This window comes from Peromyscus maniculatus, chromosome 23 (assembly GCF_049852395.1).
Source record: "Peromyscus maniculatus bairdii isolate BWxNUB_F1_BW_parent chromosome 23, HU_Pman_BW_mat_3.1, whole genome shotgun sequence".
Classification (NCBI taxonomy): Eukaryota; Metazoa; Chordata; class Mammalia; order Rodentia; family Cricetidae; genus Peromyscus; species Peromyscus maniculatus.
The window spans coordinates 21,668,071-21,694,230 of NC_134874.1; the positions used below are offsets into that span (position 1 = coordinate 21,668,071).

Below are 26,160 nucleotides of genomic sequence, written 5' to 3' on the forward strand. Positions count from 1 at the left end.
ACTACCTCAGTTAGGTCCTCAGAGCCCAAAACCTGGTAGAGAGACAGACCTGGCTTCTGCAGGTTGTCCTCTGACCTCCACAAGAGCCACTCATGCGCTAAGAAAGAAATGATGTAAAGTATATCCAAACATAAGTATCATAATTGTCTTTAGGTAAGCTGTACCCATAATGTGTTAACTCCTCAGTGATGATCACTCACACAGTGGTCTAGCACATGGAAGGTAGTCCCGCTTTACTTAGTACTTGGAGATCCTTTGACTGGCTCTCCCCCGTACCTCTCTCTCTTTGTGCCTCCTGCTCAACAGAAGAAATTGGTGGGTATTAGGCCTGGATTCTTAAGGGTTTCTCATTTTTGCCTGTTGTTCATGCTTACTTGATTCTTATCTATCCTTTTATCTCGGGAAGAGGGGTCCTCATTTCTAAGGAGGAGCTACCTGTCTCTGTCTTCTGAGTGCTGGGATTAAAGACTGCCATGCCTGGAGTATTTGTGATCTTAAAAGATGTTTATTCAGTCCTTTCTGGTGAATCTCAGGTGTCAGTTTTCATCTCTGCTGGATAAACTTGACATTACAAATATGGCTGTCAACTCTTCCCTCCTTTCCTCTTCTCTGTACCCATGACATCTAAGCAAACATGCACATCCATTTCTTCTCAGAACTAGGGAGTTGTAGATAGAGATGGCTCAGGAGTGCAGAGTTTGTACTACTCTTATAAAGGACCTAAGTTCAGGTCCCAGAACCCACATTGGGCAGTTCACAACTGCTCAGGAGATATGATGCCCTCTTCTGGACTCTGGGGCACCTGCACCCACCTGCATGTACCCCCACACACATGCGCACTTACATGCACAAAATTAAAAATAAGTCTTTAAAAACAAATATCAGGATCATTTTCTTTCTCCCCTTGCTTTGGGTATGTCATATATTCTATTGTGATTTCAGGTCTTATTCTCTATTCATGGACAGAGAGTTGACTCAGGCATTGGTTGTGCCTAATGAGGAATATGACCTGCTGTGTGGGTGTTGGGAATTGAACCTGGGTTGTCTGGAAGAGCAGCAAGTGTTCTTAAACACTGAGCTATCTCCCCAGCTTTTCCAAAGTGATATTTATTTATTTATTTGGTTTTTTCGAGACAGGGTTTCTCTGTGTAGTTTTATGCCTTTCCTGGATCTCGCTCTGTAGACCAGGCTGGCCTCGAACTTGCAAAGATCCACCTGCCTCTGCCTCCCAAGTGCTGGGATTAAAGGTGTGCGCTATCACCACCCGGCTCCGAAGTGATTTTTTTTTAAATTTATTTATTTATTATGTATACGGAAGAGGGTGCCAGATCTCATTACAGATGGTTGTGAGCCACCATGTGGGTGCTGGGAATTGAACTCAGGACCTCTGGAAGAGCAGTCAGTGCTCTTAACCTCTGAGCCATCTCTCCAGCCCCGAAGTGATTTTTTAAAAAAGATTTATTTATAGGTGTGTGTCTGTATGTATGAGTGTATGCACATGTGTGTGTTGGGGGTCCGTGTGCCAGTGTATGCACAGAGGCCAGAAGAGGGCATCCCTGGTTCTTTTGACTGTACAAGCATTCTTAGCAGTGAACCATCTCTCCAGCCTCCAGAAGATTTTGACCCTTTACCTGAAGACTGGGGTGGGAGACAGCGGGTAAATTGGGGGATTCCAAGTGTAATAAAGGGAACGGAATGGGCTGGAGTCATATAGCCCATTGTGTGTCTAGTTTATAGGAAAGCTTTTTTTTTTTTTTTTTTTTTTTCAAGACAGGGTTTCTCTGGAACACTCTCTGTAGCCCAGGCTGGTCTCTAACTCAGAGATCCACGAGCCTCTGCCTCCCCAGTGCTGAGACTAAGGGTGTGCACCACCACCACCCCTGCTTATAAAAAAGCTTTCAATTTATCTTCCTTTTATGGATATTTGTGTGAGTGTGGGTGCACATGTGTGTGGTCCTCACCTTCTACCTTGTTTTCCTAAGGCAAGGTCTCTTCTGTTTCTTCACCAGATCATGCTGGCTGGCTGGCAAGCTTCCGGAGGTCCTTTTTTTCTCCACCTCCCACCTTGCTGTGGGAATGTTGAAATTGTAGGCACACACAACTGTGTCTGGCTTTATATGGGTTCTGGGGATCCCATCTAAGGTCCTCATGCTTGTGTGCAAACACTTTATCCCACTGAAACATTTCTCTATCCCCTGCCTCAGGGTCCTGAGTGCTAAGATGACAGGCATGAGCCACCACACTGGGCTATCTTATGCTTAATGTCTACTGTTCAAAGTACCTGTGATTGTGGCTTTTGCTTGTTTATGATCTTTTCCCTCTTTCTCTGCCCTAAGGGTAGGGCTTTGAAATCAAGATGGACTTCCATTTCTACATCCTCCACTCTGGCAAGTCACATGAATGAGAACAGACTTTAAAAAAAGATTTATTTTATTTTTAATTGTGTGTGTTTCTGTATGTGAGTGTGTACATGTGAGTGTAATGCCTGTTAAGGCCAGAAGAGGATGTCAAATCCCCTGGAGCTGGAGTTACAGATGGTTGTGAGCTGCTTTATGTGCTGGTAATCAAATTGGGGTCTTCTGCAAGAACAGCGAACGTCGAGCCTTCTCTCCAGCGTGGAGAATCTGCTTTGAAAAGAGTCCTCTGGTCCTGGTAGCATTGAGGAAGATCAGTTAGAGAGAGACAATACTGCCTTCATGGAGGTCACCACAGGACACTGGGTGGGCTGATGAGGCCAGTAGGGCTGAGGGGGTAGATTGGAGGATAGAGACTTTGGGGGACTTGGGTATCAAATTCAGGGTCTTGAGCATGCTAAGCAAGCACGCTACCACTGATGTGAGCTACATCACAAGTCCTAAGACGACTTCTCCATTTCTGGCTTTGGTAACTGTCCTAACCTTGTTTCTATTCTTCCTGTTAGGAAATGCCAGAATAAGAACAGGTTTTGAAGGGAAAAGGAGCAACCCAGGGGTGTATCTGTTACATTCACTGTGCTCGCTGAGTTGGCCTTTGCATAAGCAGTCCCTGGAGATTTGTAAGCCTTCGGTGAATTTTCAGAGTTCTGAGAAAGCTGATCCTAACCATTGTCAGGGTTCGTGTTACTTCCATGAAGAGCAGACTTTGAAAGTCCCACCTCCACCATCCTAGAAGTACATGCATGCGAGAGAGAGAGAGAGAGAGAGAGAGAGAGAGAGAGAGAGAGAGAGAGAGAGAGAGAGAGAGAGAGAGTACACTCCTTTTGTGTACCACCTGTTTGCTACTGTGCCTTAGTTCATATTTTCTCTTTGTACAGGACATCAGGTCAAGTAGTGCTGAGAAACATTCCCATGGCATTTTGGGGGCTCTTCTAGGTTCTATGAATATCTCATTCCCCAAATCTTTAGTCTTGACTGCTCCCTATGTGGTTGCCATTGCCTGAAGCTGTGACGTAAAGTAGTTGTCTTTGAATATTTTTAACAAATGCTTTGGGATATGACCATTTGTATGAAGGGAGATGATTCCATTCAAACCAAGAGAAGTCCTAAGAATGGAGCTTTGTCAGTGAGCCGCCTGACAGGGTAAGTAGCAACAGCTCTGAGGGCACTGTTTTGTTGGGAGCTGCGGTTCTGTTCTGTTCCAGTCAGTGGCTCCTGGTGTTCATAAGATGTTTATGAGGCTGTTGGTTTTCAAGGTTCTTCAGAGCTGAGGAAAAGGGAGTAAGGCAAGTTATAGTGCTATAGTGCTCACTGCTTGCTGAGAGTCGGGCTTTTTTCTTGTATAAACATTCCTTGGATTTTTGTAAGCTTTTGGTGAATATTTAGAGTTCTGAGAAAGTTGGTCTTGACCATTCTGTCAGTGTTCTATACTTTCATGAAGAGCAGACTTCGGCAGTCCCTGTTCGACCATCCTAGGAGTGCTTCCTCCTGCCTCTCCTTCTGTTTATGGAGGACAAGGGGCTCTTGCACTATGGTTTATTTATTTTTTAAATATTGATGTATATACTGTTCTGCCAGCGTGTATGCCTGCAGGCCAGAAGAGGACACCAGATCTCATTACAGATTGGTTGTGAGCCACCATGTGATTGCTGGGAATTGAACTCAGGACCTCTGGAAGAGCAGCCAGTGCTCTTAACCTCTGAGCCATCTTTCCAACCCATATTATGTGTCTTTTTTTTAAAAATTAATGTATATAGGTGTTATGTCTGCATATATGCCTGCAGACCAGGAGAGGGCATCAGACTGTGAGCTGCCATGTAGGTGCTGGGAATTGAACTCAGGACCTCTGGAAAAGCAGCGAGTACTCTTAACTGCTGAACCATCTCTCCAGCACTGTGTTTTAGCACATTTGTTTAAGCCTCTGACAACTCTGAAATACTACAGATCTATTTTTCTGTTTCCGTTTTGTGCCGTTATTTCTGTTCCCTGAGAGTTAACTTTAATAGTCCCTCAATATGTGTTCTTGCCCTCCTCTGCATTGTCCTTCCACACCAGAGTGGGGCTGTTAGGGACCCTTTCTTCTAGTGCCATTTCCTCTGTCCTGCCCTTCCCCAGCCCATCGACCTAACTCTTCCTTAGACTTCTCTGCGCGCGCGCGCGCGTGCGCACGCACACATACACACACACACACACACACACACAACCAAGAAATCTTTTTTACAAAGGAAAAATTATACTCATTATAATAACAAATAGGGCTGGAGAGATGGCTCAATGTGCATGTGCTGCTTGTCTTAATCACTGTTCTATTGCTGTGAAGAGACACCATGAGCAAGCTCTTATAAAAGAAGGCGTTGACTGGGGGCTTGCTTACAGTTTCGGAGGTTTGATCCGTTATGGTCATGGCAGGAAGCATGGTGGCATGCAAGCAGATGATGGAGCAGTAGCTGAGAGCTACATCATGATCTTTAGGCAGAGAGAGAGGTTCTGGGCTCAACAGGGGTTTTTGAAACCTTAAAGCCCATTCCCAAACAAGGCTGCATCTCCTAATCCTTTTAATCCTTTCAAATAGTGCCACTCCCTGGTGACTAAAGCCTTCAACTATATGAGCCTTTGGGGGCCTTTGGGGGCCGTCACACTGCTCTTGCAGAGGACCCGAGTTTGGTTCCTAGCACTCATACCAGGCAGGTCACAAACTGCCTGTGACTTCACATTTAAGGATTTGATGTTCTCTTCTGGCTTCTGAAAGCGCTTGTGCATACCAGGTATACATAAACTCATGTAGGCACATGCATTTGTATAGAAAATCCTAGCTGGGCAGTGGTGGTGCACTCCTCTACTCTCAGCTCTCAGAAGGCTGAGGCAGCTGGATCTCTGTGAGATCAAGGCCAGGTAGGTCTATATAGTGAGTTCTATCTAGGTCAGCCAAGGTTACATCGTAAGAACCTGTCTCAAAAACAAAACAAAACAAACAAAAATTTACAAACAAGAACAACAACAACAACAACAACAAAATCTTTTTTTTTTTTGTGATATATATTTTTTATTTTACAATACCATTCAGTTCTACATATCAGCCATGGGTTCCCCTATTCTCCCCCCTCCCACGCCCTCCCCTTACCCCCAGCCCACCCTCCATTCCCACCTCCTCCAGGACAAGTCCTCCCCCGAGGACTGTGATCAACTTGGTAGACTCAGTCCAGGGAGGTCCAGTCCCTTCCTCCCAGACTAAGCCAAGTGTCCCTGCATAAGTTCCTGGTTTCAAACAGCCAACTCATGGAATGAGCACAGGACTTGGTCCCACTGCCTAGATGCCTCCCAAACTGATCAAGCCAATCAACTGTCTCACCTATTCAGAGGGCCTGATCCAGCTGGGAGCCCCTCAGTCTTTGGTTCATAGTTCATGTGTTTCCATTCATTTGGCTATTTTTTTTCAATAATTGAGTAAAACTGAAATTTATTATATGCCACAGTCGTCCTAGGGACCTCCATGCTATATATATAGCCACTATGGTTCTATGGGTTGTGGTCTGATTGTTCATTTTATATCTAGAATCCACCAATGAGTGAGTATATACCATAACTGTCTTTCTGGGTTTGGGTTACCTCACTCAGGATGATTTTTTCTAGTTCCATCCATTTGCCTGCAAATTTCATGCTTTCATTGTTTTTCTCTGCTGAGTAGTACTCCATTGTGTATATGTACCACATTTTTTTCATCCATTCTTCCGTTGATGGGCATCTAGGTTGTTTCCACGTTCTGGCTATTACAAATAGTGCTGCTATGAACATAGCTGAGCATGTATCTTTATGGTATGTATCAGCATTCTTTGGGTATATGCCCAAGAGTGGGATGGCTGGGTCTTGAGGTAGTTCGATTCCTAATTTTCTGAGAAACCGCCATACTGATTTCCATAGTGGTTGTACAAGTTTACATTCCCACCAACAGTGGAGGAGTGTTCCCTTTGCTCCACATCCTCTCCAACATTGGTTGTCATTGGTGTTTTTGATCTTAGCCATTCTAACAGGTGTAAGGTGGTATCTCAGAGTCGTTTTGATTTACATTTCTCTGATGATTAAGGATGTTGAGCATTTCTTTAAATGTCTTTCAGCCATTTGTAGTTCTTGTTTTGTGAATTCTCTGTTTAGCTCTTTAGCCCATTTTTTAATTGGACTGTTCAGTGCTTTGATGTCTAGTTTCTTGAGTTCTTTATATATTGTGGAGATCAATCCTCTGTCAGATGTGGGGTTGGTGAAGATCTTTTCCCAATCTGTTGGCTGTCTTTTTGTCTTATTGACTGTGTCTTTTGCCCTGCAAAAGCTTCTCAGTTTTGAGAGGTCCCATTTATTAATGGTTGTGCTCAGGGTCTGTGCTGTCGGTGTTTTATTTAGGAAATGGTCTCCAGTGCCAATGCGTTCAAGAGTGCTTCCTATCTTCTTTTCTATTAAGTTTAGTGTAACTGGATTTATGTTTAGGTCTTTGATCCACTTGGATTTGAGTTTTGTGCATGGTGACAGATATGGATCTATTTGTAATCTTTTACATATTGACATCCAGTTATGCCAGCACCATTTGTTGAAGATACTTTCTTTGTTCCATTGTATAGTTTTGGCTCCTTACAACAACAAAATCTTAACAAAACAAAACACAGGAAAGGCAGAGCTACTTGTATGTGCACTTTCTGGCCTCCATACAGATCTGCTACCTCAAGACCAGACCTAGTTCTCCGTCCTTAAGCTCATCCAGGTGCAATCTGTGGAGAGGCCAAAGCTGTGGGAAATGTGTGCTTCTCACCTGTGAAAGTAGAGTGTATGCGTGGTTGAGGCTTTCCTCCGTCATTCTAAGTATATTTGAGATGGTTCCTCCAGAGAAAAAGGGAACTGTTTGCTCATGAAAGGCTTATAATGTCAAAAATCTGAAATTCATTTCTCTTACAACGTACACATGGCTTTTTGCTCATGTCATCCCTAGTGTCTGGGAAGCACTAGAGAATACCAAGACAGACGTAGCTGGCTCCTGGCTTGGCCAACAGTTTACCAAGTAGATGCATAAAGAAAACCATCCTTCTGAGCCTCAGTTTCTTCACATCTAAAATTATTTTTAGAAATGTTCTTTTACTCTGGTGCTCCCCTCCAGTGCCACAGTGCATGAACTTGACCTAGGTTCTGATGCTACATGGCAGGTGCTTTAATGGCTGAGTTATATGCACAGCCCACCTTGTTATTTCTTGTATTAAACATAAGTGATCACAATAAAGGTAAGATTGTTTTATACATCAGTGGGCGTGGGAGTTGACACAGGCAAATGTAACAGACTAATAGATGAAGAGTGCATTAGTTAGGGGCCGGAGAGATGGCCCAGTGGTTAAGAGCACAGAGGATCTAAGTTCAGTCCCAGTGCTCATGTCAGGTGGCTCACAGTCACCCATAACTCCAGGTCTAGGGGATCTCCAGTCGCTCTCCTAGCTCTGTGGACACTGAACTTATGTGCACACACATTCATATTTAAAAATAACAAAGAGCCGGGCAGTGGTGGCGCATGCCTTTAATCCCAGCACTTGGGAGGCAGAGGCAGGAGGATCTCTGTAAGTTCGAGGCCAGCCTGGGCTACCAAGTGAGTTCCAGGAAAAGGTGCAAAGCTACACAGAGAAACCCTGTCTCGAAAAACCTAAATAAATAAATAAATAAATAAATAAATAAATAAATAAATAAAATGAAAATAACAAAGACCTACTTTCAAGGAGCTCACAGTTTATTGGAAAAGCAGACAAATTAACCATGTAATATAACGGAGTGGTGTAATCGATGTTAGTACATGACACTAAAGAAGGCATTGAATTGAAAGGATGAGTCGGGGTTATACATAGACATGGTGCCTTGCACAAGCAACTTGGAGATGCTTCAGGTTGATGCAGACAGGCAGCGTTGGGTGAGAGAGAAGGGGAGACCAGTGCTGGAGGTGAGAGGAGTTAGAGACCAAGGCAGTGCAGGCTGGGGCTGGATCCCAAAGAGTTTTCCTTACAATTCAGTGAGAGGTTGTTTTCCGAGAAAACTGCCCACTCCAAGGTTTTAAGCAGGGAATGTTGAGTGTATTTGCACATTGGAATAGTGAAGGAACTGAGTGGAGAGAGTTAAAGCTCAGGCACGAGGCTGGGGATAATTGGTGTTTATATTTCATTCTGTGTGTGCACACATGCCACAGTGCAAATGTACAGAAATCAGAGGACAGCTTGAGGGAGTGGCTTCTCTCCTTCTGTGGGATTGAATTCAGGTTGACGGGCTTGGTGCAAAGTGTCTTTACCCACGGAGCCATCTTGCTGGTCCTGCTGTAAATTTTGTAGTTACTCTGTTGGAAAAAAAAAAAAAAAGAAGTAGGCCAGATGGTGATTGAGCATGCTTTTAATCCCAGCAGTCATAAGGCAGAGGCGCAGGGGATTTCTGAGTTCGAGACCAGCATGGTCTACAGGGTGAGTTTGAGGATAGCCAGGGCTGTTACACAGAGAACCCTTGTCTCAAAAAGAAGAAGATGATAGTGAACTACCAACAAGTAGGGCTAGAAAGATGGCTCAGCTGTTAAGAGCACTGGCTGCTCTTCCAAAGGACCTGGGTTCAATTCCCAGCACCTGCATGGTGGCTCACAGCTGTCTGTAAACCTGGTCAAAGATGATCCAACATTCTCTTCTAGCCTTCCTGGGGACCAAGCCATAAGTGGTACACAGACACGCCCCTACACATAAAATAAAAATAATAAAAACCCTTTGAGGATAATGTTTATAATTGCAAAACCTTTTCATCGCTTTCAAATTACTTTGTTTCTGTTTACTTGTAGTTCATTGTTTTACTTTTTGATTATTTTCTTGAATATTTGCTTCATTTGTCTCAGATGACTTTATAGGTATTTCAAGAACATTTAGGAAATGACCCTTCACTGCTTTATCTCTTTACCCATTTTTCACATATAATACTGGATGATGATGTGTTTTTACAAAGATTGCAGTCTACTAGAGTAACCTAACCACATGCAGTGGTCTGTTTGAGTGGACACAAGATGTTTTCACCCAGTAGTTTGAGGTTGCAGAAGGGGAAGTGGTTGATTTGGGGCTGGAGGATGGAAAAAGAGCACCCCGAGAAGATGTCCCTGAGGGATGTATAAAGGAAAAGGAGAACAACACCGGAGGCGAGCACAGGCAGTTGTTGACAAGCTGGAGCTGGTGTGAGTAGTCCTGAGGGCAGGTTCCATGGCACCAGTCCTGCTTGGGAGGTAAAGGCACACAAGGACCAGTCCGAGTGGGCGCCCTGGAAGCTGCTCTTTAAAAAGGAGAACCCAGCAAGTTTGCTCCATTTCCTCTGCTCCCTGTTCCGTCCTTTCATAATTTCCTCTCTGATTACTGTGAAAGAGTTTATCATTGCTCTCGTTTTGACTATGACTCAGTGCTTTATCTAATGCCAAGTGACGAAGAGTAAGTCTTATTCAGACCAAGCTCAGTTCCCCCATCTCTGGTAACCAACTGGCTGTTAACTATCTTGGTGCCCTCTTCTTGTCTCCTTTTCCTTGTCTCCATTCAATCTAGAATTCACAGAGTTGATAGTAAGGCATAAGCTTGCACCACTGGGTGGTAAGCACCTTTACCCACTTCACTGAACCAATTGGCTGCCCCATTCTAGCTTCTTTTGACAAATGTCATATGTGTTCTAAAATGGATTGTTCTATTGAGCCCTCAGATCCTTGCTGAGTTTCAGCAAGCCAGCTCACTGGTCTCCTGTTAGATGCCCTCCTCCACCCACCTGCCCTCAGTGTTCTTCTGTCTGTTTGCTTGTTTTTGTTTTTCCAAGAGAGAGTTTCTCTGTGTGGCTCTGGCTCTCCTGGAACTCTGTAGACCAGGATGGCCTTGACTCAGAGACCTCCTGCCTCTGCCTCCCAAGTGCTGAGATTAAAGGCGTGTGCTACCACAGCCCAGCCTCTCCAATGTTCTTAACACAACTCCCAAACATTAGTTAATTTAACTTGAACTTTCAAAAGTGATTGAGTGTTTAGCTTGTGCTCCCGGGCCCCCAAGTGTATCCTGGATGTTAGGGGCAGTTGTTAATGCCTGGCCAGCTCTCTGCTCCTGACCATAGGGCCTATTGAAGTCTGCTGCTTCCAGTCAGGTCCATCCATCCTTGGAGTTCTTTGTCTAGGCTTGAGGCCTCCTGAGCATGCCTCCTTCCACATTAGCGAATCTGTTGGTGTCGTCCTTGTTCACAGCATGGTTAGGCTCCTGTTGGTGCAATTTCATGGGTGGAGCTTCTCTTGCATTTCTAGGAGAGGGAATCTCACAGCAGCTTTTTGTTCCTCTGGTCTTACAGTGTTTCTGCCCCCTCTTCTACACTTAATCCTTGAGCCTTAGGTTTAGGAGTTGTGTTGAAGATGGGAGATTTATTTATTTTTATGTTCTACATATGAGTGTTTTGCCTACATGTATGTCTGTGTATTGCATGAGTGCCTGGTGCCCACTGAAGCCAGAAGACGGGGTCAGTTCCCCTGGAACTGTAGTTATAGACGGTTATGAGATGCCGTGTTCTGGGACTTGAAGAGTAGTCATTGTTCTTAACTGCTGAGCTGTCACACATTGCCCCCACCCCCAATCAGCAAAACAACCACAGAATCCAAGCAGGGTCAGCAAGATGGGTCAGTGGAGACACTTGACACCAGCCATCTCCCTCAAGTTGCACAGTGTGGCATTTGAATTTCACTTTTTTATTGTGTGTATGTGTATAGGAGAGGTGGGTGGGCTTGGGCCATAGCGAGATTGTGGAGGTGAGAGGACAACTTAACTTGTAGGAGTTGGTTCTCTCTTATTTTGATGTGAGTTTGGGGGCTTGAAGTCAGGACATCAGAATGGCAGCAAGCACCTTTACTCAGGAAGTCACCTTGCTGGCTAATCATTACTGGTTTTATTTTTCCGTTTATTTATTTGAGTTCATTTTGCTTGCTTGTTTGTTTGAGGTAGGCTCTCATCCTATAGCCTTGGCTGGCCTGGAGCTTGCTATAGGGCCTCAAATCCGGAGAGATACACCTGCCTTGGCCTCCTGAGTGCTGTGGTTAAAGGTGTGCACCACCACATCTGGCAGTGCTGTGTTTAATGTTTATTCTATGAGTTTGGGTGTTTTGTCTGCTTATGTGTCTGTGCACCACATGCATGCAGTGCCCCTGGACGCCAGAAGAGGGGGGGTGGGTTCCCTGAGACTGGAGTTACAGACAGCTGTGAGCCACCATATGGGTGCTGGGAATCCAACCTGGTTTCTCTGGAAGAGCAGCCAGTGCTCTTTACCTCTGAGCCATCTCTCTCTCCAGCTCAGTGCTGTTTTTAATTAGCAGAAGGACTTTGGAAATTTTGCAAAGATTTTGGGGAGTGAGTGTAAATGCTTGCCTAGCATGTGAAGCCTTTTATTTGGTCTCCAACACTACATAAACAATGAAAGAGGAAGAAGACAGGGAAAGAGAAATTGTGACACTGAGTCTAGAAGCTTTCTGGTCTTTGTAAGCAGTCAGTGTCATTTGGGCTGCAGAGACAGCACATGCTGCAGGGAGCAGTTCTATTAATAGTGTTTTACGTTGTGTTTTGACAGAGTTTCTGTTCTTTCTCTTGACTAAAACTGAAACGAAGCATCCTAGGGTTCTTTTCTGGTTCTGTTTGAAAAGACACGATGAAGCATTTAAGGTCCTGCAAGAGGCCTCTCTCTCTTGTCACACAGATGTCCATATACACTTGCATGTATGGAGTGTTAGGATGTGTAAAGGAAGTGGTCAGGTCAGCCTTTACTGTGCTTTTTTTTTTTTTTTGATTGACTTCGCCTCTCTCTCTCTCTCTCTCTCTCTCTCTCTCACACTATATATATATATATATATATATATATATATATATATATATATATATAAAATCTTTCATCATACCCTCCCATTATCCTCTCTTAGTTCCTTCTCTCACCTTCCCAGCAAGCCCTCCTACTTCCATCATGTCTTTTTAAAAAGATTTATTTTTATTATTTTATTATGTGTATGGGGGTGTATGGACATGGGTGCACTGCCCACAAAGGTCAGAGGTGTAAGATTCCCCTGGAGCTGGGGTTACAGGCAGTTGGAAGCTGCCTGATGTGGTTTCTGGGAATCAAACTCAGGTCCTAGGGAAAAACAGTATGGACTCTTAACTGCTGCAAACCACAGGAAAATGTAATGGAATTCAGCTACTATCACAAAAGCTACTACTTGGAAAAGTCAAGGACTTCTCCAAAGGTCAAGCCCTGGTTTAAGAAGTCTTGGTGATGTTTTAGCTTTTGTATATATATTAGCTGGTTCCTACAGTGATTTTCTTGGAATGCTGTGCATGCTTCCAAGAACTCCTAACAGTATATTTATCTAAAATACCTATCAAGAAAAAAAAAAAAAAAAAAAAGGCCAAATGAAACAACACCTGTCTCCTAGGTCAGGAGGATAGCTTTATTTCTTGTGCAATTTAGGGTGAGACCCTCCTTCCTTACAGCCTTACTAATAGACTCCTAATTTCTTACCTAACCAATTCTGGGAATGTAGATTGAGCACATAAATTCCCTTCTTGATATACTAACCAAGCATTTGCTCTCTATTGACCTCCTCCTTTACACTCCCCTTTTTGGTTGTAAAAGAAAGCCTGGTGGTCACTGCCTGAGGAAAATTCTCATCTGCCTTTATGACACCGTAAGAATTTAAGCCTGTGACCTTGCTCTGTGAGAGGATTGTTGTTACTTGGGTTTATAACTGGAATCCTGAGAGACTTAGAGAGAACTGAGAGAATAAGGAGACTGAGAGGAGGAAGGAGAGAGGAAAAAAGAAAACAGAAGAACTAGATGGGTAAGAAGTGGAGAGGAATGGACTAGATGGGAAGAACTAGATTGAAGGGCTAAGAGAGGAACGAGAGGAACGAGATGGAAGATGAGGAAGAGCCAGATGGGGAAGAACAAGATGAGAGAGGAGCTAAGATGGGAAGGAACTAGATGAATGAGAACCTAGATGGGGCAGGACTAAGATAAGAGAATTAAGATTATTAGAGAATTAGAGGGGACAGCAGATAAATGTAGAGAGAATTAACAGAAAGGAACTAGGCTTGAGTAAGAACTGAAGCTGTGTAGATAGGATTTTATCCCAGAGGAATAAAGTAGACGGACAAAGAGCTTAGTGTACTTAGATTCATTTCCCGAAAATAGTTCTGTTGTTCGTCGTTTCTCTTCTGAGTCCCTGGGAAGTTTATTATTAAGTCTGGTCCTTTAATATTATACAAGACTTAACCACTGAGGCATCTCTCCAGTTCCTGCCATGTCAGGTTTTTTGTTTGTTTGTTTGTTTGTTTGTTTGTTTTTGTGTGTGTATGTGTGTGTGTGTAGGCCTAATCTCAATGATGTCTTCCTCAGTTTCTCTGTACTTTATTGAGGCAAGGTCTCTCACTGAACCATGACCTTACTGAATGAACCAGTCTTAACTGGCCAGCTTGCCCTAGGGAACCCCTGTCTCTGTTTCCCAAGTGGGAAGATCACAGGTAGCTACCATGCCTGGCCCCCTTTTTTGTGGACTCTAGGGATCTAGACTGATTCCCACCCTTTCCTGGCAAGGGCTTTACCCCTTGAATCATATCCCCAGCTGTGTGTTTTCGTAAAGGGCTATTAGCCAAGGCTTTGGAAGGAAGAACATCAAGGTGTAGGGACCCCAGGCTTGACCCTTTCTCTTATCTAGAGAAAGGTACTGCCAAATGGGCTCTTTTGGAAGCTTGCTGGAGATGCCTTAGACAGTGTGAGCTGGCTCTCTGCTCCACCTGCTGTGGTGGAGGTGAGGTGTAGACAAAGGCTTTGGGCTGTAGGGATTGAACATCTTTTGGAGTAAATGCAATGTGTAAGATGAAATGCAAAAGGACATTTGAAGATTTGGTTGGCTCTGGAGAACTGCTGAGGAGAATCTACTGCCTGAGCCTCGGATTGTTCATCTGTGAAGTGGGGTGACGCTGAGGCCCCTTGTAGCAGGGTTGCAGTATGGACCTGTGATCTTCCAGTTTGAGAAAGAGGAAGTCAAGCTTCATAAGTTAGTGAAAATGTACAGAAGCCAAAGACCCCTTCTTGGATTTTTTTGGTGTTTTTGTCTGGACAACATGCCCAAGGGATCCTTCTGTCCTAACTGAATTAGGGGTATCCAGTGGGTGATGGGTTGATGGCCTGGTAGGTATACAGAAGTCACTTGTAGGATCAGAAAGATCTGTATCTGAGTATGTTGGAGAAACTGTTAGCACTCGTCAGTATGCTCAGAATGGGAGTTGAGATGTTTTAGTAGAAAACTGGTAATGGTAGAAGATACTGCAGATATTAGCTATGTTAACCTTTTCTTTTCTGAGCTAGAGTCTCTAGCTCAGGATGGCCCCAATTCCATTTGTAGCTAAGGATGGCCTTGAAGCTAAGTATGTCTTTTTATTCCTCATCTTCTTACCTCAGCCTTCCCAGTACTGGGATAGTAGACATGACCATGTTGTTAATTTTTTTTTTCTTTTTGATTTTTTGAGACAGGGTTTCTCTCTGTAGCCCTGGCTGTCCTGAACTTTCTCTGTAGACCAGGCTGGCCTCGATCTCACAGAGATCCATTTGTCTCTGCCTCAATGCTGCGATTAAAGGCATGTGATACCATGAGCGGCTCACCTTGTTAAATTTTGGTAAGATATACTTTTTATTTTTTATTTTAGTGGGGTAACTAGTCATTTGTTTTTGTTTTACAACTGGGTGGGGTTTTCCCCCTCATGGGGAGAGAATCCTCATGCAAGCTGCACAATCACTACCACTGAGCCTCACCCCCACGTGGCTGCAGTTGACTTTCACCTTGCTGACTTCCAAGGTAATTTTGAAAGACGTTGAGTCACCTGTCACCTATTGTATCCTGACAGTTGTCAAAAGTTAGCACGTTAAATGTAATTGAACATGTGAAGTGTAGGTTTTTATCAAAAAGCCTTGCTCGTTCAGAATAATTCTGGCTAGTTTTACTTCTCTGCTCTCCTGTAGTATGCTTATACAAACCTAAAACAAATGGAGCGTGTTAGAAAGCCGCTCCTGTGACAATCCAAAGATCAAGCAACCATTAGTAAAGCCCCTAAAATCAGCTCTGCTCTGTTTCGTTTATTTTGAAAATTTCATTAGTTTGTAAAATAGACATGACAGCTTTTTCCCCCAGGATCATTTCTCTGTCAGTATCAGTGAAATTTATCATTCACTTCGTTCATTGCTACCGGACTCATGCCACTATGTACTGTTTGATCAGAAACATTATGTAGTGATTGGAAAATTTAGGGCCATGGCCTCCTGACTTTAAATCCACCTTCTTGTTTTCCATGAAAAGCGTTGTGTTTTCCCTCAAATTTCCCTTCATTGAAAAGAAAAAGCAGCTTGAGAGATGCCTCAGAGGTTATGCTCTTGCATCACTTGCATTCTGCTCTGACACCCAGGTCAGGCAGCTCTCACAGCTTCCTGTAACTCTAGATCCAGAGGATCCAACACCCTCATCTAGACTCCTCCAGCACCTGCACTCATGTGCAAGCTGTACACACACACACACACACATACACACACACACACACACACACACACACAGACAGACAGACACACACAGAGTCATACACAAAATTAATATAAATATAATCTTTAAAAAAGAACCAAGCCAGGCAGTGGTGATGTAGTGATGCATGACTTAAATCCCAGGATTTCATTAAAAGAAACCCTGTCTTGCCAGCCTGGGCTACCAAGTGAGCTCCAGGAAAGGCGCAAAGCTACACAGAGAAACCCTGTCTCGAAAAAACTAAAAAAAAAAAGAAACCCTGTCTTCAAAAACTAAAAGGAAAGACGAAGACGAAGAAGAAGACGAAGAAGAAGAAGAAGAAGAAGAAGAAGAAGAAGAAGAAGAAGAAGAAGAAGAAGAAGAAGAAGAAGAAGAAGAAGAAGAACTAAAACTTACATATAGTAAAACTGACCTTTTTTCTACACAGTTCTGTGACCTTTTTGTTTGTTTGAAATGCTTTCATGTAGGCAAGGCTGGTTTTCCTACCTCCACCTCCTAAGTGGAGAGATCTCAGGCATGTGCCACCATGCTGGGTTTATGTGGTACTGGAGATGAATCCCAGGGATTCGTGCATTCACGCAAACACTCCCCCAGTTTTTGTCTGTCCAGTGCACATGTGGGCGCACATGTGTTGAGAGGCCAAGTGACTAATTCCAGTGTTGTTCTTCTGGTGCCATCCACTTTTTCTTAGCCAAGCAGTTAGACAGGTGGCCAGAGTCCTGCCTGCCTCTCCCTTTGCTGAGATTGCACATACATGCTCTGTGCATGTGCCTTGCTTTTTAAATTTATGTGTGCATGTGCTCATGTGTGCACATGTGCAAATATAAACAAGTGTATATGGAGGTAAAAAAATATTGGAATTCAGTTCTCTGCTTCTACTGTGAGTTTTAGGAATTGAACTCAGGTTTTCAGGCTTGCACAATAGATGCTTTTACCTGTTCACACACACACCTATCTTAACATGGATTCTGAGGGTAGAAAAGTGGTGCTAGTGCTTTCAAGGCAAGCATTTTGCTCATTGAAATATCTCCTCAGCCCTCCATCTTTAAAAGGTTCCCCTTGAACTCCTTGTCATGGCACATGAATCCTGGATCACAGCCTCTTGCTATTTCCAAATAAACTCATTGCTCTGGACAGCTCGTCTTTCTGTTAGTCATTTTAGGTTGGTGTCATTCTAATAGCTTTGTCGTTCTGAAACTTCCAAGTGTGAGTCCTTCAGCTTTATTCTTTGTCGAGGTTGTTGTGGCTAGAGTGAGGTTTTATTACGCTAAGTTTGATGGAGTGACTCCTTGCTTAGAATCGGTCACATTGAATTCTGTTGTACAATTTCACATCTCTTCCTTGTACTGTGAGGTTTGTAGTCCAGCCCCTCCTGGTTTCCTCTCTTCTTCATTTGCCCTCTTGCTCCCCGCCTTGTAACTACACTGGCCTTTTCCTCCTGACAGCTTTCCAGTGCCTTCTCAACATGGCCCTGGGGCTTGGCGTGCCCTTCACCTCACACTCCTCACTCCTACGCAGTCTTCAAGTCTTAGCCCAAGTGCCACTTTGAAGGAAAGACTGGTATGAGGGATGGCTTTAGTAATGCACTAGCCTAGCAAACAGGAGGATGTGAATTAGACCCCCAGAACCCGTGTGAAAAACTCTGAGTGTGGTGGTGCACGCCTGTAATCCCAGTGCTGGAAAGGTAGAGACAGGGCTCACTGGCCTGCCAGTATGACACAATGGTGAATCCCAGGCCAGTGGAAATCCCTGTCTCAAGAGGTGGGTAGTGTTTCTGAGGATGACACCCAAAGTTGACCTCTTACCTCTACCTACAGGCACACACACACACACACACACACACACACACACACACACACACACACGGACAAGCATTGAGTCGAGACATCTGGTGTCAACTGGTTATTTGGCCCTTTGGTTCTTGGGTTTTTCTGGGTTTTGTTTTGTTGTTTTGTTTAGTTTTAATGTGTGTTGATGTTTGACCTGTGTGTCTGTTGAGTTATAGACAGTTGTGAGCTGCTATGTGGGTGCTGGGAATCGGCAGGGGTCCTCTGGAAGAGCAACCAGTGCTCTTAACTACTGAGCCATCTCTCCAGCCCCCTCTTATATTCTTTTTATCTGATGTCCTCCTGAATTATTTCCTGCATGCTTAAAAGTGTCATGCTATGTCTTCCTTGGGCCTGTTGTCATTTGGTCCCTCTCCTCCTTATAATACAGTTCTAATTTCACCAACCAGAGTGTGACTTCTCTGGGAAGTGGTGGGGCACGCCTTTAATCCCTGCACTCGGGAGGCAGAGCCAGGCGGATCTCTGTGAGTTCGAGTCCAGCCTGGGCTACAGAGTGAGTTCCAGGAGAGGCTCCAAAACTACACAGGGAAACCCTGTCTCAGGAAACAAACAAACAAAAAACAAACAAGAAAACCAGAGTGTGACTGTTCTAGGGTTGGATCTTACTGGTTTCTGTTTCTTGGTCTTCTTGCCATTGCTTTTCTTCCCATAAGCTCCCTTGAAATTGAACTCTGGGATAACATCTTAAGTGAGTCTTCCATACAATGGATACCATTTTGTATTAAGATTCTTTAGTGCTGTATTGCTACCAATTATCTTAATTAATGCTTTTTATTTGTAGTCTTTTTTATTAAGCCAATCTTTTAATCTCAACCGATTCTTCAGGATTCTTGATTGAAGTTCTGTGCAATGCCTGACAGAATAGTATGTACTCAGCGACATCAAATGAATTAACATATGAATAAACAAAAACCAGATCTCGGTTGGCATAGCTCACTGAGACTATTAATTCAATTTTAGTTGTGTATTCATGTTTAGAACACGGCTGTGTTGAGGTGTGATTTGTGTGTCATGATGGTCACCCATTGTTAGAGTATAATTCAGTGATTTCCTTAGATCATAGAGTTGTGCAGCTGTGACAGCAGTCGAGGCAGATAGTTCCCATCTGCTGTGGAAAGTCCCACGTTGCAGATGGCAGTTAAAGTCTTGATTCTGCAGTCTGTTCTCTCTCTGCGAGCTTGCCCATATGGGTATGCTGTATATGTGTGTGTGATCGTTACTTTTTAGATAGTTAAATGGAAGTTATTATATATATATACTGCTCTGTAGTGATAGCACACACCTTTAATCCCAGCACTGGAGAGGCAGAGGCAGGAGGTTCTCTGTGAGTGTGAGGCCAGCCTGGTCTATAGAGGGAGTTCCAGGAGAGCAAGGGCTGTTATCCAGAGAAACCCTGTTTCAGAAAAAAATACACACACACACACACGCACACGCACACGCACACGCACACGCACACACACATACACACACACACACACACACATACACACACTATTATGAACGGCTTAGACATACCCCACCCCTATTTGTGTAAAGTATCTGTGCTCTTGTAATTGTTTTTCCAGCATGGTTTCTAGGAGTTGCCTCTGTCTGCCTAGCTCAGTGCCCAGAAGTCAGCTGGTGCTTGAATAGTGCTTGGATTAGACAACTGAGCCTTTGAGCTTTTCCACCAGGAGATCTGAGCTTGAGCAGGGGAGCTGTCAAGTTCAGGCTGTTTGGACATTTACTTGTTTCCTTTGCATTCCCTTCCTTTCCCTTTCGCATTCCCCCTTTTCCCCTTTCCCTTCTCCTTCTTTAATTATTCAGACAAGGTATCACACTAGTCCAGCCTGACCTGTATGTAGGTCAGTATATAGCCCAGGCTAGCACCAAACTCCCAGCATTCTACCTGCCTCCAATTTCTGAGTATTGGGATTATAAATCTGAGCCATCCAGACTTCTCCTTTCCCGACTCTTTGGTGCCTGAGTTGCCCAGCTAGTCCTGCAGCCTCAGCCTGCTAGAGTTGCTCACCTTCTTGTTCACCTTGACAGTGCACATGGGCATGTGTCTTGTTCACCACCTCAAATTAGCAAGCTCCCATCCACTTTCGAGCAAAAGCTGCCAGTGCTAACTGTTTACGCTGCCCTGCTGCCCTTGGTACCTCCTGAGTTGGGAGATGGTGGAGTTACAGACTCTCGCTTGTTCTGACCATCTTGTACAGTGTTTAGTTGTAAATGTTCTTAAGTTGTTCATTCCTTTGATTTCCAGAGCACTGAAAGGCCCAATTGTTAATCAGGCTTTATAATTGGTTGGGGTGGGGAATTGACTGCATTGTCACTGGGCCAGAGCTGGAAGTCTTGACTCTCAGAATATCTCCTCCTCCTCCTCCTCCTCCTCCTCCTCCTCCTCCTCCTCCTCCTCCTCCTCCTCCTTCTCCTATTTTCCTCCTCCTCCTAAGACTTCTTGACGTTTTTATTTTATGTGTGTGGGTGTTTGTCTATGTGTGTGTATATGTATCACATGTGTGCCTGGCACTTATGGAAGCTGGAGGAGAGGGCATCAGACCCCCTGAAACTGAAGGTACAGATGAATATTAGCTACCATGTGGGTGCTGGGAATTGGACCCAGGTCCTCTGAAAGAGCAGCAAGTGTTGAGCCATCTCCCCAGCCCCTTAGAATAAATTTTTTTCTCGAGTATATCCAATCATTTCTCTGTTTTAATTAGCATCCTGCTGGGAAATAGAGCCAGTAGGGTATGTTTAGGAGCACACACACACACACACACACACACACACACACACACACACACACACACACACACACACACACCAGGGGTTGGGAGGATGGAACCGCGAAAAGATTGATTTTAAGGAACTGGCTTAGTGATTATGAGACTACAAATTGAAATCCCTAGGACAGTTAGGCACTCTGGACTCCTAGTTAGGTAATTTGTCTTTATAATAGAATGTGGAGCTAGTGATAGTGGTATTTGTGTGTGTGTGTGTGTGTGTGTGTGTGTGTGTGTGTGTGTGTGTGAAACAATTTGAATACAAGTGATCAATATTAGATTGGACTCCCAACATTTAATATGTGTTGGAATGAATTAAATATTTGCTAAATTTGCTGCTAAAAATAGTTTTAGTTTTTCTATTGTGAGCCAGGTGCACAGCTTCAGATCTGTGAAATCAAAAAAAGCTGTTTCTGATTATAAGCATTTGTTTGTTGGAGGGGGTGGAGCTCTCTTCTAGAGGTTGGACCTGGGTCTTCATGCTAGGCAAGCACTCTGCCATTAAGCTGTATTCCCAGCATCCTTTTCTTTTGAGACAAGATCTTGTGAAGTTGTCCACACTGGCCTGGAATGTACTCTGTGCTGTAGGCTGGCCTTAACGCAGTCTGCTTACCTTATCCTCCTGAGTAGCCAGGTTGTAGGCCTGCCCCACAGTGCTTCACCGCCTCGTTTGTGCCCACATGTGTGGATCTTATGTTCTTAGGATAGTAAAGCATCCAGATTGCTTCTGCTGCTTTCTGTCTAAAATGTTGATGACTGGCTTGTAAACATCATAATGGGATGGTAATCTTTTTTTTTTTTTCTTACCAGATGCTGACCATCTTTCTGAAGTAGAATCTCCATGGCCTGAACATTTCTTGACAATCATTTTGAGCAAATTATATGTTTAATAAGAAGATAACCACATCAAGATGGTGGGAAAGCTGAAGCAGAACTTACTTTTGGCGTGTCTGGTGATTAGTTCTGTGACAGTGTTTTACCTTGGCCAGCATGCCATGGAGTGTCATCACCGAATAGAGGAACGTAGCCAGCCAGCTAGACTGGAGAACCCCAAGACAACTGTGGGAACTGGCCTGGATATCAAATCCAACAAAACACTCACCTATCACAAAGATATGCCTTTAATATTTATCGGAGGTGTGCCTCGGAGTGGAACCACGCTCATGAGGGCTATGCTGGATGCACATCCTGACATCCGCTGTGGAGAGGAAACCAGGGTCATCCCTCGAATCCTTGCCCTGAAGCAGATGTGGTCCAGGTCCAGTAAAGAGAAGATCCGCCTGGATGAGGCTGGTGTCACTGATGAAGTGCTGGATTCTGCCATGCAAGCCTTCCTTCTGGAGGTCATTGTTAAACATGGGGAGCCAGCACCTTATTTATGTAACAAAGATCCTTTTGCCCTGAAATCCTTGACTTACCTTGCTAGGTTATTTCCCAATGCCAAATTTCTCCTGATGGTCCGAGATGGCCGGGCATCAGTACATTCAATGATTTCTCGAAGAGTTACCATAGCTGGATTTGACCTGAACAGCTACAGGGACTGTTTGACCAAGTGGAATCGGGCCATAGAAACCATGTACAACCAGTGTATGGAAGTTGGTTATAAAAAGTGCATGTTGGTTCACTATGAACAGCTTGTCTTACACCCTGAGCGGTGGATGAGAACGCTCTTAAAGTTCCTCCATATTCCGTGGAACCGTTCAGTTTTGCACCATGAAGAAATGATCGGGAAAGCTGGGGGAGTGTCTCTGTCAAAGTGAGTAAATGCAATGTTTCTACTTCTTTTTTAACCCTGTATTCAACAGATAAAGGTACGGAAGCATGCCACTTACATTGGCTCAGGCCAGTACTCGAGAGGCAGAGGCAAGCTTCTGTGAGTTTGAGGCCAGCCAGGTCTAGGAAGTGTTGCAAACCAGTCAGGGCCACAGAGAGACCCTGTCTCAAGAAAGAAAAGATGTACACAAGTGTATGTTTGTGTTTGTTTTTCATTGTTGAGGTTTCTTTGGTTCATTTGCTACCAGTTTATTTTCTGTCCTTCCATTTTGATCATATCTAGTGATTTGTGTCTGTTTGATCAGTCCAAACCTAAGCTACATGCAGTGAAAAGCTTTTTCACTGACCTCAGGCTTCAGTGCCCATCATTCACGTTCAGTGGCTTCTGATTCCTAGGTAGTTCTGCAAATAAGATTAATTGGCTTTTTTTGTAGCTTGTATCAGTAAGTACATCTACCTCCTGTGTAAGCTTTAGTGAATTGAAAGCATTTAGATTTTTTTTTCTTGTCCCTCTTTCCTTCTGTCTCTCTTTCCTTCCTTCTTTCCTCCTCCCCCCCCCCCTTTCAGGCTAGCTTCAAACTCACTTGTTAGCTGAGGATGACTTTGAACTTCCGGTGTTCTTGCAGTGCTGGGGATAGAACCCAGGGTTTCTTGTGTGCTGGTCAAGCCCTTTCCTGACTCACATCACTAAGCTGAGTTTAGAAAACCCTACAGGAAAGAGATTGGTAAGCCACAGAAAGAGTAAGGCCAGAGTTAGGATCCAGAGCTTGCCCTGGGTGGGCTCTTGTATTTTCCCAACATCGTGTTTTTACAGAAGGCTAGAGAGTCTCCAGATTCTGGGCACCTAGTTCATATAAGAAGCTTGTAGATTCAACATGCATACAACAGTGATTTTAGCATTTAATGAAATGTCAGTGTCTGCTTTCTTTCTCCTGAACTAGCTGTCCTGAGCCTGATAACCTGATCGGTGAGTTTTATTCTTACAGGGAGGCTATGCAAATGGAAGTTGCAGTTAAATTTGGGAGAGTGAATTGGTTATACTTAATGTCACTTTTATCCATATATATTCCCTTATAAAATTGAAATAAAAAAGCAGATCACATACCTCCAGCACACAGTAGCACAGGACATACATTATAGCTCCAAAATGTAGGAAGGGAGCATAGTGAGGAAAAACTGGACCAGAGCAAGACCAAAAACCAGCTAGACAAACCCCAAACTCTGTGCTCTGTCTTTCTGTGTGTGTGTGTGTGTGTGTGTGTGTGTGTGTGTGTGTGTGTGTGTGTTAATTTATTGTAGTTTTTCGAGACAGGGTTTCTCTGTGTAGTTTTGGTGCCTGTCCTGGAACTCACTCGGTAGCCCAGGCTGGCCTCGAAGTCACAGAGACCATCCTGCCTCTTCCTCCCGAGTGCTGGGATTAAAGGCGTGCGCCATCCCTGCCTCTTTCTTCCCTCCCTCCTTCCCTTTCTCCCTCTTACTCCCTCCTTCCTTCCCTCCCTGTCTCCCTCCTGCACCCCTCACTGTGGGCGTGTGTGGTGCATGTGGGAGTAGAGGTGGGTATGGCTGTGTGGGTGTGTCTGGTTGTGTGGGTGTGTTACCGGTGATCTTACTGTTTCATTCTGGAAGCTCACTAATCTTAAAAAACAAAAAAAGAATTGTTATGTTTGTGTACAACATGAGTACATTGCCAGTAGAGACTAGTAGAGGATATCCGATTGGATTGGAGTAACGGGGTTGTGAACTGCCCACCATGGGTTCTGTTAGCCAAACTTAGGTCCTTCACAAGAGCAGCAGGCCCTCTTAAAGCACCTTGACGACTCCCAGCCCTCATTCATCTTATCTATTGCAACATATTCCTCTACTAATTAATCCCACTTTAACAAAAACCAATACATAATACCTAATCTTTCAAATTTTGATTTGATGATGGGCATGGTGGCATATACCTTGAATCTGAGAGCTCAGGAGCCAGAGGCAGATGGATCTCTATGAGTTAGGGGCCAGCCTATCTACATAGTGAGTTTCAGGACAGCCAGTTGACACTGTTCAGTTAGATCCTGTTTCAAACAAAACAAAGCAACCCCCCCAAAAAAACCTATCACAATTTTGTTTGAGGTATTTTTTTTTTTTTAATGTCCATGTTGTTGCTTGGATAACTATTTAATGAAAATCTATGGAACTAGCTTTTAAATGTGGTTCATAATTCTAAATTTATTTCAGTTTTGTTTGATTATTTTCCTCATTATTCATTATGTTTTTCTGCTGCTTGTGTGGCAGACATTGTGAATATTACTATTTTGGGTCTTGGATATTTTTGTACTTTCTATAAATACTCTAAAATATTCTATAAATATTCTAAAAATATTGAGTTTTGTTCTGGAGTTCATTTAAATTACTTGGCCAGTTTGAATGTTTAGAATTTTGTGTCTATGATTTGTTTGGTGAGTCAAAGAACTGCTTACTTTATGCTTTGTATGAGTAAGGCCTTCCTGAGTACTGTCTGCTGGGCCGTTTTCCCACCTGGATGGTAGAATCAGGCCCTGTTCTCTTTCCATATAAGGGCTGGACACAATTCCCTATTGATTGATTTGGATGTTTTTTTTTTTTTTTTTCCCTTATCACAGCTCAAAAATCCCTGTGTTCAATTTTGTCTCTGTCCTGAAAGTTACAGCCACTCTTCTTTCTTTGGACTTTCTGCTTCTTTTTTTTGGGGGGTGGGGGGTGGAGGGGTGGGGGGGTTTCGAGACAGGATTTCTCTGTGTAGCTTTGCGCCTTTCCTGGATCTTGCTCTGTAGATCAGGCTAGCCTTAAACTCACAAAGATCCGCCTGCCTCTGCCTCCCAAGTGCTGGGATTAAAGGTGTGCGCCACCACTGCCCAGCCAAAAAATGCCCCGTGCATCTCTTCTCTTCCCTGTTTATCAAGAATCTTGCTTACTTAGGATTCTTCTTCTTTTTTTTTTTTTTTTTTTTTTGGGTTTTTTGAGACAGGGTTTTTCTGTGTAGCTTTGCTCCTTTTTGTAGACCAGGCTGGCCTCGAACTCACAGAGATCTGCCTGGCTCTGCCTCCCGAGTGCTGGGATTAAAGACGTGGGCCACCACTGCCCTTTTTTTTTTTAGTGCCCACTGACCCAACCTTCATGGTGGAACATGTATTATGTAGCCCAGATTGGCCTTGAACTCCTTATATAGTTGTATCAGTCAGGGTTTTGTAGAGTAACAGAACATATAGAATGAATATATATAAACATATATTTAAGTATTTGTGTATGTGTATGATTTATTGGAATGACTTAAATACAGGCTACAGTCCATCTAATCCAACAATGACTGGCTGTGAATGGATAGTCCAAGAATCCAATAGTTGCTCAGTCCACAAGACTGAACATCTCAGCTGGTCTTCGGTGTATGCTGGACTCCCAAAGAAGTAGGCACCAATGAGAATGAAGGAATGGATGTGCTAACAAGGCAAGGGCAAGCAGGCAGAGAGCAACAGTTTCCGTCTATGTCCTTATATAGGTTTCAACAGAAGGTAGGGCCCAGATTAAAGTCGAGTCTTCCCACCTCAAGACCTGGATCAAAGGCGTGTGTCTTCCTGTCTCAGAGGTCCAGACTTGAGGTGGATTTACCCATTTCAAACCAAGCAAACGATCTCTCACAGGTTGCCTCCATTTCTGGATTGCAGTTTGCTCCAGATGTAGTCAGGTTGACAACCAAGAATAGCCCTCCCAATAGTTGAGGATGGTTTTGAATTTCTGACCCT

At 43.9% G+C, this 26,160-nt stretch overlaps 1 protein-coding gene across 14 annotated transcripts in view; it reads left to right on the forward strand.

Moving 5' to 3' along the window:
* Window positions 1–26,160, forward strand: part of LOC102908820 (protein-tyrosine sulfotransferase 1) — a 71,314-nt gene that overhangs the window by 7,815 nt on the left and 37,339 nt on the right. For 9 of the 14 annotated variants that reach the window (XM_076561215.1, XM_076561209.1, XM_042267927.2 and 6 more), the window contains one exon: window positions 21,437–22,382. In XM_076561215.1, the coding sequence (XP_076417330.1) occupies window positions 21,538–22,382 (845 nt within the window). In that variant the 5' untranslated portion in view covers window positions 21,437–21,537. Of the gene's footprint in view, window positions 1–13,132; window positions 15,119–21,436; window positions 22,383–26,160 lie in introns of those variants that run through there. The other 5 variants (XM_076561217.1, XM_076561213.1, XM_076561211.1 and 2 more) reach the window with 3 other exon arrangements.